The sequence below is a fragment of the Cervus elaphus genome, chromosome 25 (assembly GCF_910594005.1).
Source record: "Cervus elaphus chromosome 25, mCerEla1.1, whole genome shotgun sequence".
Taxonomy (NCBI): Eukaryota; Metazoa; Chordata; class Mammalia; order Artiodactyla; family Cervidae; genus Cervus; species Cervus elaphus.
In genome coordinates, this window is record NC_057839.1 from 21,382,700 (window position 1) to 21,398,975 (window position 16,276).

A 16,276-nucleotide genomic window follows, 5' to 3' on the forward strand; every position below is an offset into this window, starting at 1 on the left:
TTTTTTTATTGAGTTGTTTGCTTTTCGATATTGAGCTCCATGAGCTGTTTGTATGGTCTGAAGGTTATCAGTTGCTTCATTTGCAAATATTTTCTCCCATCCTGAGGGTTGTCTTCATTTTGTTCATGGTTTCATTTGCTGTACAAAAGCTTTTAAGTTTAATTAGGTCCCATTTGTCTTGCTTTATTTTCAGTACTCTAGAAGGTGGATCAGAAAAGATCTTGCTATGATTTATGTAAAGAAGTATTCTGCCTGTATTTTCCTGTAACTGTTTTATAGTGTCCATCCTTACATTCAGGTCTTTAATCCATTTTGAGTTTATTTTTGCGTATGGTATTAGAGCATGTTCTAATTTTATTCTTTTATAGGTAGATGTCCAGTTTCCCCAGCACCGCTTATTGAAAAGACTGTCCTTTCTCCATTTTATAGTCTTGCCTCCTTTGTCATAGATTAGGTGGCCATACATGCATGAGGTATATCTCTGAGCTTTTTATCTTGTTCCATTGCCCTATATTTCTGTTTCTGTGCCAGTACTATACTGTCTTGATTAATACAGTTTTGTGGTATAGTCTGAAGTCAGGAAGCCTGATTCCCCCAGCTCCATTTTTCTCACTCAAGATTGCTTTGACTTTTCAGGGTCTTTTGTGTCTCCATACAAATTGTAGAGTTTTTTTCTTTTAATTCTGTGAAAAATGCCATTGGTAGTTTGATGGGGATTGCATTGAATTGGTAGATTGCTTTGAGTAGTATAGTCATTTTCACAATAATGATTCTCCCAATCCAGAAACATGCTATGTTTGTCCATCTGTTTGTGTCATTGATTTCTTTCATCAGCATCTTATAATTCTCTAAGTACAGATCGTTTGCCTCCTTCAGTTCAGTTCAGTTGCTCAGTTGTGTCTGACTCTGCGATCCCATGAATCGCAGCACGCCAGGTCTCTCTGTCCATCACCAACTCCCAGAGTTCACCCAAACCCATGTCCATTGAGTCAGTGATGCCATCCAACTATCTCATCCTCTGTCATCCCCTTCTCCTCCTGCTCTCAATCTTTCCCAGCATCAGGGTCTTTTCAAATGAGTCATAGCATCAGGTGGCCAAAGTATTGGAGTTTCAGCTTCAACATCAGTCCTTCCAGTGAACACCCAGGACTGATTTCCTTTAGGATGGACTGGTTGGATCTCCTTGCAGTCCAAGGGACTCTCAAGAGTCTTCTCCACACCACAGTTCAAAAGCATCAATTCTTCGATGCTCAGCTTTCTTGATAGTCCAACTCTCACATCCATACATGACCACTGGAAAAACCATAGCCTTGACTAGATGGACCTTTGTTGGCAAAGTAATGTCTCTGCTTTTCAGTATGCTTTCTAGGTTGATCATGACTTTCCTTCCAAGAAGTAAGCGTGTTTTAATTTCATGGCTACAATCATTAGGTAGGTTTATTCCTAAGTTTTTTATTCTTTTTGTTGTGATGGTAAATGGGATTGTTTCCTTAATCTCTCTTTCTGATCTTTCATTGTTAGTGTATAGGAAAGCAAGAGATTTCTGTTTGTTAATTTTGTGTCCTGCAACTTTACCAGATTCATTGATGAGCTCTAGTAGTTTTCTGGTGGCATTTTTAGGATTTTCTAAGTATAGTATCATGTCATCTGCAAACAGTGACAGTTTTACTTCTTCTTTTCCAATTTGGATTCCTTTTACTTCTTTTTCTTCTCTGATTAGCATCTCTAGGACTTCAAAACTATGTTAAATAATAGTGGTGAGAATGGACATTCTTATTTTGTTCCTAATCTTAGAGAAAATGCTTTCAGTTTTTTACTATTAAGAATAATGTTTGCTGTATGTTTGTCATATATGGCCTTTATTATGTTGAGGTGGTTTGCTCTATGCCCACTTTCTAGAGAGTTTTTATCATAAATATGTGTTGAATTTTGTCAAAAGCCTTTTCTGCATCTACTGAGATGATCATATGGGTTTTATTCTTTAATTTGTTAATGTGGTATATCACATTGATTGATTTGTATATATTGAAGAATCCTTGCATCCCTGGTATAAATTCCACTTGATCATAGTGTATGATCCTTCTGATGTGTTGTTGGATTCTGTGTGCCCTCCCTTTTAATTTTTGTATATATATATATTTTCAGGGTTTTGGGACTGGAGTTAAACAAAGACAGAGATGTTGAAAGGATCCATTGCAGTGGAGTTAACACCCTTGACATTGAGCCTGTTGAAGGGAGATAGTAAGTTTATTATATAATCATTTTTGTTCCTAAGTGAGATCCAGAGAAATCTTGCTTTCAGATTAATTTTGTAAAATTTCGTAAAAATTAATAAAAATTCTAACTTGTCACATTTAAATCTGGCATTATTAGTTTCAAATAAATACGAAACATTGAACCTATGAAATGTTGCCAGGTAAGTATTTCCAAAGTACTTTAATATAAATATATTCATTGTTAAATCAACAAATAATGAATTTTGTTTTTTGTTTTGATGCAGAGAGCATGTAAGTGCTGAGGTGTGTCTTTAGGAGCTATTTCAAAACAGTTGCTGCTCTCAGATAGTCTTGTGGGAAAACAAATATAAGCAGCAGAAGTATATGAAGCACACCAGACTCGTATTTGAGTTCCTCCTGGCTTTATATTTATTAGCTGTGTGGCCTTGAGCAATTTGTCTAACCTTTCTAATTCACAGTTGCCTTAGCTACACAATGTAAGAACAATACCTAATTAACAAGTTTGTTGTGAAGATTAATTATGATAATATGTATAACATGATTAATATTATAAATGATCGCCACCATTGTTGTTAATCAAAAGCATTATCACCTATACTTTCAATCCGTTTTCCACACAACAGCTGAAGTGCTTTGAAAAATGCAAATATGCATATACCGCACACACACACACCCCCCCACCCACTTAAAGCTCATCTACCCCACATTACTTTTACCAAAATGTTCAAAACCCTTGTCCTTTGATAAGGACAAATATAAAAGTAATTAAAGAAGTGTGCCTTGTTACGTTTTGTTTAGCATTTACCCCAAATCATTGTATTATAATAAGGTATTATTATTTACATTAAAATAAGCCAGGATAAGTTTAATAGAATTCAATTTTTTAAATTCCAGCTTCTGTCATGGTCTCACCTGGTATATGAGAAACATGTACAGTGAACAAATTCTAACTTTAACACATGGTTAAATGTAAAAGATGACATGTGATCATTTTTTTTCTCCTAACCTTTTCCAGGCTGAACATACTACCTCTCAATCAAGGACAGCTGTGGGACATTTGCTTGTAAAATAATCCTGACATAAGCAGCAAGGGATAGCTGATTTCTTTTGGCCTTGGGTGCTGGTGGGATAGTGATCAGCTGTTTGACCTGTAAAGCTCATGAATCCAGTAGGCTACCAGTTGGGAGAGTTAGTGAGAAATGTGGAAAGTTATGGGTTATATGTGCATTAAATATGTGTGAGAAAGACAGGCCAAGGAGTCTTTGCAGAGCATATACAGAAAAGTCAAGATTCTTACTATGGTAGTTTCCCCTTTTATTGCATAGTGAAAATCTACAGCTGTTTTCATTGTTTGCTAAGACTTGTATTTTGCATTAAACCCTTTTGGCAGCAAAGAGAAATAAAAAGCAAAATGGATGTTTAATGGAAAATTAAATATAGGTCTTCTTTTTCTCACAAAAATCAACTCACATATAACTTGCTCAAAACACTTCATATTTAGCAACTACCTTAAAGTAAAGTAACATCATTGCCATTAGATACTTCAACTACAAAGTCAGTTAATTACAGTAATGTTCAGGGTTGTTTTTTTTTTTATTTTCACCCAATTAACGTAATCAAAGGAAAGCTTTTGGAAGTCACTCTAGCAAAGGTGAAACATCTGACCTTATTATAAATACTATTTAAATTAAGTTTAAAAGTTGAACTTTGAAAACAGTTGTTTTTCCATTGAGAATACATGTAGTGCTGTGGTAGAAAAAAACACACAGTGTTTTACAAAGCTCAAATGTTCAGCAAAATGTTTTTGGAATTAGAAATGGTACACATGTAACTCACAACTGTTTCCAAGCAAGCTGCAGCATTTTTTTAAAAATAAAGTAAAAAAGCTGTAGTTGATAAACTTTACAAAGATTTCTGGATATACACAATTAGAATAACCAACCCACAAAATTTGTAATGAAGCTAATGTTGAAAATTGAAAAAAACTCTTCAGGGTAGCTTTACTGCCCTATCATCAGTCAGATATAGAACTGTTTGAACAAAGAACTTTGAAGAAGTACTTTTAAATTAACCTAATTGTTCTACGTATCTATTGAATTTTTCTTAAAACAGGTCTATAACTCAGTGCTTCTGGACATGGTGCTGTTTCATGAACCCTTTATAACTAGTTCATAACAAGATAAGGCACTTGTACCAAAATGTAAATTAAGTCTTTAAGCACAGTTTTGATGAGCTAGAATGTTTTTGTAGTGAGACTTTCTCAGTGAAGAAAGAAGTGTGATCATTTCTGGTACAAGCTCCTTACATTGTACTATAATAGCAGAGAAACTAAAGGTGGCAAAATTTTAAAAAAAAGATGATTACTTATAACAAATATAAGTGGTCAGATATCCCTGCAAACCTCAAAATACAGATGAATGAGAGCAGCAAACTGATAACTACAAGATCTGTGTGGTGTCAGCATCTATACCAGGCGGGGTAATGAAAACCAAGGGGGCTTCTAGTAGACCTGATAACTTCAGAGTAACTGACAGCTACTTGAAAGCTCAGCAAGTCAGTTTGACTACAACAGTTGAAACTGGGAAAGGGTTGTGTACTCTTGATGTTCAAGGGGTTCACAGTAAGACCCAAAGGGGCTGGAGTAATCTAGCCCCTATAATCTCTCTAGCTAACCAGTTAAAGATGCCCTAATGGATGAACCCTATGTTGAGGAGAAACTGTTTGGAATAGAATCCAAAGTGAGAAGTACAGGAATGATAGAAAGAAAGAAAAAAGATGAGCCAAATAAAAATTGGAGCGATGAATAGAACTAGGAAATCTCTGAAAATTAGCTGCCGTATTCTGAACATCTTATTTTAAAAAGGAAGATGTTCAAGAGATATGAATTTTAAATATCGCAAACTAAGCCTCCCTTTTAAAAGTTTAAGAAAATTAATTTCATATAAAAGTGAGCAAAAGAATAGGATTAAGGTCAAAGTTCATACAAAATTATTTTAATAACATAGAAAATAAATAATGTTCCTATAAACAATAAATTTGTGCCAGAAAGGTATGTCCACAAAATAGATAAGAACTGTAACCTAATATTTTTTAAATAGCTAAAAGTCATTTTTAAAAGATACAGTGTATGAAAGAATAACATAAGTTATAATTAGAAAAACTGAGAAATGAGATGATCAAACTCAAGGAAAAATTAGGGGAAAAAGTTAAGTACAAGAGGTGATACCTTAGAAATAGAAGCAAATAAATACAAGAGGAAACATAAAAATCAAAAAGAGATAGAGATAGGAAAAGGAGTCAAGAGAATCAGGTATATGTAGAAGATAGGCAAAGAATATCCAACATACATATAAGAGGAGTTTCCAGAGAAGAAACCAAAGGAAGAGAATGGAATGAAGACTAAAGAAAGCATTAGAATGAACAAAATCAGAAACTACATATAAGGGGAGAAAACCATACTGTAACCACAGGCTTTGATTTTGAGCTTTATGCTCAAAGAAGTGAAGTTTCTTATTTAAGGTGTTCAAGGAAATAAAATGTGCGTCAAGGATTTTATATCCAACCAGACTGATTTTCAAGTACAAAAGGACTAATTGTTAGTAATATACAAGAATTCAAGGAATATCATTCTCATTAGTCCTTGCTTAAGAATCTACCAGAGAATTAAATCAGAGAACAAGAATGAATAGAGAGTTGCACCAGAATTGATGGTGAGCAATAATATTAGCAAATAACAATACTTTCTATAGATTCATAAATATTTACATATATAGATATATAGATTAAATTAATAGATTTGTGTGTCTTCTCTACTAGATTATAAGCTGGGGAGTCAGGAATCATGTCTGTCTTGTTCACAGTTGTATTAGTATAATGCCTAACATATTGTAGAAGCTCAAAGTTGAATGAGTTGAAGTAAAAGAGTTTATAATGGAGGGAAGGAATCTAACACTTACTGATGCCCTATTTTTTTTGCCAGGCAGTGTAAAAGGCTTTTGCATACGATTTTATTTCAGCTTTATGATTTAGGTGAAAATGTTCCCCTTTTGGTAAATGAACAAGCTTAAGTGAAGTAGCTTGCCCAGGGTCAGTCAGATAGTAATATCTGTAATATTCCATCAGTAATAACTGGTCTGTCTGATTCCATTTTCATTTAACACAATTATAATTGGAACATTTAAAATGACTTTGTAATGTCTTACTTTCTTAAATAAGGAATATCTTTTGCCATCTTGTTTCTCCTGTTCATTTTGGTATCTTGAAGGTAAATTTTAACTGATCACAGATTAAATCTATTTTCATTTTTCCACAAATATTAAATTAAAGATTTTAGCTTATTGTAGTCTGCTAGTGAAGATTTACTCTGTATTTATGGGCATAAGAAATTTGAGAGTTGTGGATCAGTAATTTTCAGAAATATGTAATCATAAATAAATGAACTATATAAATGATAATTTGAACTTTTTTATTATTAGCATGTTATCAGGTGGTTCAGATGGTGTGATTGTGCTTTATGATCTTGAGAACTCCAGCAGACAACCTTATTACACGTGTAAAGCAGTGTGTTCCGTTGGCAGGTGTGTATTAAAAATGTAATTCATGAATTTGTAAACATTTGAGTATTTTTTGCATCAAATGCAAAACATGAAATATGAATGTTTTAAGCAAATTGTTCAAATGATATATTTACGTAGTTATCCCTTGACATCTTCATGAAAGTAATAACTGAAATTCAAATATTGCTTTTGTAAAAAAATTTTTTAATTGAAGGATAATTGCTTTACAGAGTTTTGTGGTTTTCTGTCATACACCAACAGCAATCAGCCATAGGTTCACCCATGTCCCCTCCCTCCCAAGCCTCCCTCCATCTCCCTCCCCACCCACCTTCCGCCTGTCACAGAGCCCTGTCTGAGTTCCCTGAGGCATACAGCACATTCCCCTTGGCCGTCTGTTACGTTGTTTGTAAATTTCTGTGTTACTCTCTCCGTACATCTCCCCTTCTCCCTCCTCTCCTACCACCTTGTCCGTAGGTCTGTTCTCTATGTCGGTTTCTCCATTGCTGCCCTGAAAAGAAATTCATCAGTTCATCTCCTCAGATTCCATGTATACGTGTCAAATGTGTCAGTATACGATATTTAAGGCTTCCCTGGTGGCTCAGCTGGTAAAGAATCTGCCTGCAAGGCGGGAGACCTGGGTTCGATCCCTGGGTTGGGAAGATCCTCTGGAGAAGGGAAAGGCTACCACTGCAGTATTCTGGCCTGGAGAATTCCATGGACTATATAGTCCATCAGGTCGCAAAGAGTCAGACATGACTGAGTAACTTTCACTTTCATATGATATTTATATTTCTCTTTCTGACTTACTTCGCTGTGTATAATGGGCTGTAGTTTCATCCACCTCATTAGAACAGATTCATGCATTCCTTTTTATGGCTGAGTAGTATTCCATTGTATTTATGTACCACAGCTGCTTTATCCATTCATCCTCAATGGACATCTAGGTTGTTTCCATGTTCTGGCTATTGTAAATAGTGCTGTAGTGAACACTGGGGTACATGTGTCTTTTTCAGTTTTGATTTCCTCAGGGTATATGCCTAGGAGTGGGATTGCTGGGTCATCCCTAGCTTTTTAAGGAGTATCCATACCATCTTCTATAGTGGCTGTATCAATTTACATTCCCACCAGCAATGTAAGAGTGTTCCCTTTTCTCCACACCCTCTCCAGCATTTATTGTTTGTAGACATTATGATGAAGCCCATTCTGACTGGTGTGAGGTGGTACCTCATTGTAGTTTTGATTTGCATTGCTCTGATAATGAGTGATGTTGAACATCTTTTCATGTGCTTGTTAGCCATCTGTATGTCTTCTTTGGAGAAATGTGTCTTCAGGTCTCTTTGATATTGCTGTTTTTAACATATGACTTCTCCAAAACAACTTGGGTATCAGTTTTCAAAAGGACTTTAAGACTCTTGATTATGGTCTTTTTGTTCTCCACCTACATGGCACACCTCAGTAACTAATTTTAGTTTTTAGAGTACTTAGTATAAGATTCATTTAAGTCTTTCCAGCTAAATATAAACACAAATTAGTATTTTCAACTATTATTAGTAGAACAAAAAGATTAATAGCCAGAAGCCATAATGTACTGGCTTTTAGCCAGTACAAAACACACACAAAACACATACACACACACACACCCCTCTTCTCTTACCTACTTACTTAAAGCTGCCTGACTTAACATACTTTTCTACCTTGAATTTTTTTGGCTGTTTAATAAAGTGTTTTACGATTTTAATTTGTTCTTAGTCATCACTTAATTCTTTCTTGTCTCCTATATTTGATCTGATTTTAAGCAGACCTTGAATTAACAGAGAGAATAAGAGTTGAAAAAATGTTTTCAAGAGGAAAAAACTTCATGAACATTAATAGCAGCAACTGCTATGTATTAAAGCTGTTTCCAAAGTGCTAGAATAGATACATAAGTTCGTGGAATATTTGTGAGGAGAATTATGATTATTTCTTGGCTCTGACACTTCACTTTGGAAATACAGATTTAAGGAAACTATTTCTCTGAGCCTCTGACAGAGCTATTTTGTCTTAGAGATAATTATACTTGGCCTATTATTCTTGTAAGTTTTCTATGAGACTTAAATGAAATATTATCTTCAAAAAGCACATTAAAATTGTAAAACCACTATATAAGTGGGAAGCAGTATAATTATAGATACACTTGGTACAAAACAAGATACTGCCTCAAGTACTCTGGAATTTGGTTCTAAGATGCTTATACTGTTTTATACTCTCTCCACTCCCACCAAACAGACAACAACAGCAGCAACAAAAGATGTAAATTCTAAAGTGTAAGGCAGCCATTAATTAGTTTAATTCATCTTTGTCTTATTTTATCTTAGCTATTATTTTAACATTGTTTAATCTGTTCTGTGGTAAAATAGTATCTTCATATATACCACATGCTATATAATATTATTCCATTAGTGGCTGTGATTTGCTTTTCTGGTACGTGAGGTCAAGTAAATGCTTAGGACATCAATCTTACTTTACTATGACTTTCTTCTTAGATTCAAAGTCTTGTCTTCAAAACTATCAGTTTGAATGTAAATGGGCATATAGTAAACATCTTTACAAAATGAGTTAAAGTAGCATTTTACATCCAAAGACTTTATAATCTGACTTTAAAAAATAATTTCAATAAAAATTGATACTAAATTAATGTGGCTTACTCTGTTTCCTAATATTTATTTTTGCTTTATTTAATATGTTTATTCTTGAGCACCAAAAAGATTCCTGTGCTCAAATTTTTGTTAAATGTTAAGGAGAATGATATATCACACATAGTAGGAGATTGATATAATATTTTGTACTCTTTTAAAATCTAAAATATAAATGAACTTTTATTTGTGATCACTACATTAAAGATTTATTTGAAATTAGATAATCTCTGTGTAGATTCTTAGGATCAAATAGAAACCAGTTCTCTTTATCTTCAGCAGAAATTTACTGGAAAGATATTTAATATCTCACATAACGACAGGAAGGTAGAAGAATCAAATGTAGAAAATGAGCAGAAAATAAGAGAAACCAGGATACGAGAACACAGTCAAGGACATACCACACGAACAACTGAGTTTGGGATCTGCTGCATATTACCAACACAGACTCTTGACTCCACAACTGTGAATAATTGCTGATATATCCCTGGTTTGCATTACTAGCTGGAGTTTTGGAGTCCCAGGCAGGATTGATTAAGCCCAGGACACGTTTGTGCCCCCGCTGCCCAGAGCAAGAGAAAGAGAATATACAGTCTCTCTGTTTCTGTTATTTGTTGTTGTTTTAGTCGCTCAGTCATGTATGACTCTTTTGCGACCCCATGGACTAGCCCACCAGACTTCTCTGTCCATGGGATTCTCCAGACAAGAATACTGGAGTGAGTTGCCATTTCCTTCTTCAGGGGATCTTTCTGACCCAGGGATTGAACCCACATCTCCTGCTTTGCAGGTGGATTCTTTACTGCTGAGCCATATGTGGAGTCTCTTGCTTTCTATAATAAGAGGCAAGGCCCTGCCTTTCAATAAAGGGAATTTTCCCCCAAAAGGAAGACTTTGAATGTTCAGTCAAGAAAAGAGCACATGTCCACTACAATCTACCCATTTGGCTGTCCAATATCAGTATATACCTTTCTTACTGTACTTACCCTTCCTTTAAAAAAGTAAGTTTCATCCTAACCTAATGCAAATGTCTGTTACTTGACCAAAAATGTAATTATTCCCTTCCCCAAAAAGCTATGGTTCTAAGTGTATTTAGTTACCACATCCAGTTCAAGATAATGTCTATTTTCCACTAGTTTTATGTGTTCTTATATTAGAATTATGCAAGTGGCTTAGTTTGTAGGTAATCTGTATAAAATAATCGAGGTAAGAGAGAAGAAAGAAAGGGGAAATTGGTTAAAATATTTACATGACGTAGAAAGTAAGAAATTATGGATGAGTACTGCAGTTGTTTTTTGCAGCTGTCTCAAGGCCAGAAATGGGATATAAAGCTTTTCTTCTTCATATTCTTATTTCTTCAAGTAGCACCACATGTGTTCGAGGCCCTTTATCCTGTATTGTAATCTAAACTTTCAGCTTAAAGAATCAGAACTCATGACAGTCCTGTCTGTTTTGGGTTGAAATAGTCTTCTGTTTACTTTTATATTATTATGGATATTTAATACATATGAAAATAGAGAGTAGTATAATGAACTGTGTACCTGTCACCCAGCCTCAGCAGCTATCAGTCATAACCAATCTTATTCATCTTTACCCTACCCACCCACCTACTCTGAAGATTATTTTGAAGCAAATCTCAGAAAGATATAATTTCATTTGTAATTTTATCTCTAAAAAATAAAAAATGTTTTATAAGCATAACACCACTACCACTGTCTCACTATACAATAATTAATGACATTAAGTATCTAATTGGTATTCAGATGTCCCTCCACCATCATAAGTATTTCTAAACATCCAGTATCTTTGAGTTAAGTTTCAATAGAGGACACATACATACTGTGTTGATCACTAGTTCAGAGCATAAACTGCGTCCTTCAGGATAGCACATCATCATCACAGGTGGTGTACTGTAACTGATGTCATAACTGAGTCTTCAACAGATCATGCTTCTGTCGGCTATGGGCTACCTAAGAGTAGTGAACCCCATGGGCATCTACCTGTCACATTCTTGTGCTGTAGAAGTGAAGTTCTTAATCAGAAGCCATACTGTACGGGACACTATGGAGATACATGAGGCAACAATTCTAAATGATAATGCTGATAAAATGATCAGAAAAGCAAGTCCAAAACCAAAGTAGGTATCTCTTCCAGTAAGGAAAAATCAGTTTCTTCCATGAAGCAGTCCAGCGTAGTTGGCTGATCCATCCAAGCTCTCATACAGAAATAGGAAGTCTCAATTTATGATCCTTAGTAGGAAGCAGGCCTCCACATCACACTGTGGGCACCTAAAACTAGAGATGCCTACATATTCTTTCTCTAGACTGCTAGGACATGGCAAGTAATCTAGGTTTGGCCGTTTGTATCGTTCTTCCCAAAACTACAACTTGTTAATATGGTATCCATTTTGAAACTCAAGTAAATCAGTTATCTCTAAATTTTGATTGCTGTTTTGTAGAAGCCATCCCGATGTTCACAAATACAGTGTGGAGACCGTACAGTGGTATCCTCATGACACTGGCATGTTCACATCAAGTTCATTTGATAAGACTCTGAAAGTATGGGATACAAATACATTACAAGTAAGTACGTTAAAGCTTTTCCAAGTTGCTCTGTACGATGAAGGAGAATTTAGTCCTAAACAGTTTCAGTGTGATTATTTGCTAAGGTGTCATATATGTTAGATGTGAAAGCAGTATAGTGATTGAGGAGAACGATACTGATTGAGTTCATATCTTGCCTCTGCTGCTGACTGCTGCTGGTTAGTTGCTGGCTCATGTCCAACTCTTTGCAACCCCATGGCCTGTAGCCCACCAGGCTCCCAACCAAGGATTGAACCTGAATCTCCTGCTTGGCAGCCAAATTGTTTATTACTGAGCCACCTGGGAAGCCCCATCTGCTAGCTAGCTATATGATATTGATTGGGCAAGTATCTGAACTTCTCTGTGTCTGTATGTAACGGGAGTAATGATTGTACCCTGTAGAATGGCTGTGAGGATTAAATAGGTTGATATGTGTACAGTACCTGGAACGGCGCCTAGCATATAGTAAGTATTCAAATACCATTAGCTGTTATATACTTTATTACTCAAAAACTTCTGTGGTATAGTGGTGTAGGGAAGAATATTGGATTTATCTCCTATTGACCTAAAAACATAAGGAAAAAGAAAGTTATTAATATTATAGCTGAGTAAAGTAGTCAGTGCATGCTTACATGCTAAGTTGCTTCAGTCATGTCGACTGTGCGATCCCATGGACTGTAGCCCTCCAGGCTCCTCTGTCCATGGGATTCTCCAGGTAGGAATACTGGAGCAGGTTGCCATGTCCTGCTCCAGGGGATCTTCCTGACCCAGGGATTGTGCCCGCATCTCATGTCTCCTGCATTGGCAGGCGGGTTCTTTACCAAGAGCACCACCTGGGAAGTAAACAGTAGATAATAGTTTTTATGCTATTTGATCAAGTTTTATTTTTCTTTCTCATGCTAATTTTTTCCCTGAGCTCTAGTTCCATATGTCTTTACCTGTATACAGAACCTCTCTTACTTAAATGTAGTGTCGTCATCTCAAACTAAACGTATTCTAAATCAAAGTGAACTCATATCCATTTAGTCCTCAAATCTTAGCAGGTCTTCCTTCAGACTCTCAGATTTCTCTTTTCTGTTTCCCTCACTGTCACTGTTCATCTGGACTACTAATAAACTCCTAAATGATTTCTTTTTATTATTTTTCTTCTCACAGTTCCTCAGTAAATTCTACCCCAGAATTAATTAGAATAAAGCAGTTTCAGCCTGTCTCAACCCAAACCACCTTTGGTGAGTGATTCCATTGTCTAAATTCAGCCTGGCATTCTAAGTTCTCTGTAACCTCACTTCCTACTTTCTCAACCTTAGCTTCTGCCTCTTTTCAATGTAGATAATGTACTGCCACTAAATTGATCTCCTTTTGCCTTCTGAACACATCTTATATGTTGTATTCCCTACCTCAAGTTTGCTTCCCTATGAAACTTCTCCCTTCCCTTGTTCATGTTATAACTGGAAGTTTTATACTCTTTGGCCAACATCTTTCTATTTCTCCCAGCTCCAGTAATCATCATTTTGTTCACTGTTTCTATCAGTTTGGCTTTTTAAGAGTCTGCTTGTAAGTGGTATACAGTATTTATTCCTCTCTGTTTGACTTACTTCACTTAGTATTTAATGCTCTTAATGTCTATCTATATTGTCACAAGTGGCAGAATTTCATTCTTTCTCATGTCAGAATAATATTCCATCATATACATATGTGCGTGTGTGTATACGTATCAGGTCTTCTTTATCCCTTCGTGTGTTGATGGGTACTTCGGTTGTTTCCATGATTTGGCCATTATAAACAGTGCTGTTAAAAACGTGAGGATGCAGCTATCTCTTTTGCGACAGTGATTTCATTTCCTTTGGATATATACCGACAAGTGGGACCACTGGATCATATGGTTCTAATTTTTTGGAACCTCCATATTGTTTTCTATAATGGCTACACTAATTTACATTCCCTCTAATAATCACAGAGATTTCCTTTTATACATATCCTTGCCAACACTTGTTATCTCTTTTTGATAATAGATATTCTAACAGATGTGAGGTGATATCTCATTGTGGTTTTGATTTGCATTTTCCTGATGATTAGTGAAGAGATGTGGTTTCTGTCTCTCTGTGGGTTGGGAAGATCCCCCGGAGAAGAAAGTGGCAACCCACTCCAGTATTCTTGTCTAGAAAATCCCATGGACAGAGGAGCCTGGCGGGCTATAGTCCACAGGATCACCAAGAGTCAGACACAACTGCAGTGACTGAGCATGCATGCAGTCTGCACTATTATAAGGTTTTCTTCACCTTCATGAGGCAGAGGTCAGCTGACTGCAGCCAATAGGCCAAGTCTGTGCTCTCGGCCAAGGCTTCTCATGGACTCTTTTTTGTAAACAAAGTGTTACTGTAACACAGATATGCTCATTTATTGTCTGTGGCCACTTGGACTGCAGTGACAGAAATGAGTAGTTGGTCTTCAAAGCCTAAAATGTTTACAATCTGACCCTTTACTAAAAAAGTTTGTTGACCTCTGCTGTAGTTAAACCTGGATATAGGTGCACAGAAGGCAGACATTTGGAGTCATCCAGGGTTGAGGCCTTGACAGGTGAGATGCTGATGGCAAAGGAGTTGAAGACCCTGGAGCTGAAGCGTTCAACCTTGGAATCCAAGCTGAAGCAGGAAAAGTGAAGACAGGAGGAACTGATAGAGCTGCTAGGCTTTGTTTGGGTGTCTTAGATGTGGTTGCGGGAGCTGAAATGATATAAAATTCTGGTCATATGTAACTGAAATATGTGATTTCAAAGGAGGAGCAGTTTTAGGTGGTGCGAGTGTCCCGGGTGTGGTAGCTGAGTTTATATGGAACTGTGAGGCAGAGTACAGACTAGATCGTTTCTGTAGGTGCTGAAGTTCTCCAGAATGGAGCAGAAAGGAAGATGGTGAACCAGGAGGTTATCTTGTCTTAATCTCTGAAGTTTATTAGAGAAAAATAAATTGCTAACAATTTAAAAATTACTAACAGTGTAACAATAAGTAAATAGAAAATTTGCTGCTTTTGTGATTACACTTATTTTAAATGTCTTTTGATTACCAGATTGCCGATGTATTTAATTTTGAAGAAACAGTTTATAGTCATCATATGTCTCCAGTCGCCAGCAAGCACTGTTTGGTAGCAGGTTTGTATTTGTGTTCTTTTTTTTTTTTTAGCATCCTGAAAACTTTTTCCCTTTTAATATCTAGTTAGTTTTGATATAAACATTTTAACCCAGATGAAGATCACAATTCTTTTAAAAAAACAAAAACTTAAATATATATTAGCATTTATATTCATTCCATTTAACAGATATTGTACAAGTCAGGCACTTTGCTAGATTTCAGAGTGGCTAGGATTTGAAGACTGAGAAAGCACATTCCTGGGACTTCCCTGGTGGCTCAGTGGTATAGAATCTGCCTGCCAATGCAGGAGGCATGGGTTCAATCCCTAGTCCAGGAGGATCCCACATGCCACAGAGCAGCTAAGCACACGTGCCACCACCGTGGAGCCTGTGCTCTGGAGCCTGGGAACCGCAGCTGCTGAGCCTCTCACACCACGACTGCTGAAGCCTGTGTGCCTCGAGCCAGCGCTCTGCAACAAGGGGAGCCGCTGTGAGAAAATCTGTGCGCTGCATCTAGAGAGTAGCCCCACTCGCCACACCTCGAGGAAAAGGCCGCACAGCACCAAAGACCTAGCACAGCCGAAGAGTAAATGTATAAATAAGTAAAAATAAAATGATGAAAACCAGTATCATTTGTGCGGTGTTTTTAAGAAAGAAAGCTAGCTCATTTCTGTTCCCTTAAGAATTGCTTTTTTTTCCCCTAGTAGCTCAGCTGATAAAGAATCCACCTGCAATGCAGGAGACCTGGGTTTGGAAGATTCCCTGGAGAAGGGAAAGGCTACCCACTCCAGTATTCTTTCCTGGAGAATTCCATAGACTGTATAGTCTGTGGGGTTGCAATGAGTTGGACAGAACTGAGTGACTTTCACTTTCAAGAATTTTTTTAAACCACCAAAGTTCAAAGATTCTATGTAAACGAAATTTGGCAGCCTTTCATTCAACATAGTAAAACAAAGAAATGACTTACTTCTCTCTGAGAATGTGTGATTCAAATTAAACATCCATTTTTATGGAAGCACCTACAAGAAAAATTTTCATGTATGAAGATGAAAAAATATTTTTCTGGTATCAGGCATCAGGTCCCTGTGATATTACTTCTGTGGCACTG

The 16,276-nt window shown here is 36.4% G+C and overlaps 1 protein-coding gene across 5 annotated transcripts in view; it reads left to right on the forward strand.

The window, feature by feature from the left end:
• The window catches only part of ERCC8 (ERCC excision repair 8, CSA ubiquitin ligase complex subunit), a 49,553-nt gene that overhangs the window by 7,092 nt on the left and 26,185 nt on the right, over positions 1-16,276 (forward strand). Inside the window, exons 2-5 of one of the 5 annotated variants that reach the window (XM_043887155.1) lie at positions 2,146-2,241; positions 6,713-6,814; positions 11,921-12,044; positions 15,108-15,189. In XM_043887155.1, coding sequence (XP_043743090.1) covers positions 2,146-2,241; positions 6,713-6,814; positions 11,921-12,044; positions 15,108-15,189 — 404 coding nt within the window. Of the gene's footprint in view, positions 1-2,145; positions 2,242-6,712; positions 6,815-11,920; positions 12,045-13,199; positions 13,274-15,107; positions 15,190-16,276 lie in introns of those variants that run through there. The other 4 variants (XM_043887158.1, XM_043887156.1, XM_043887159.1 and 1 more) reach the window with 4 other exon arrangements.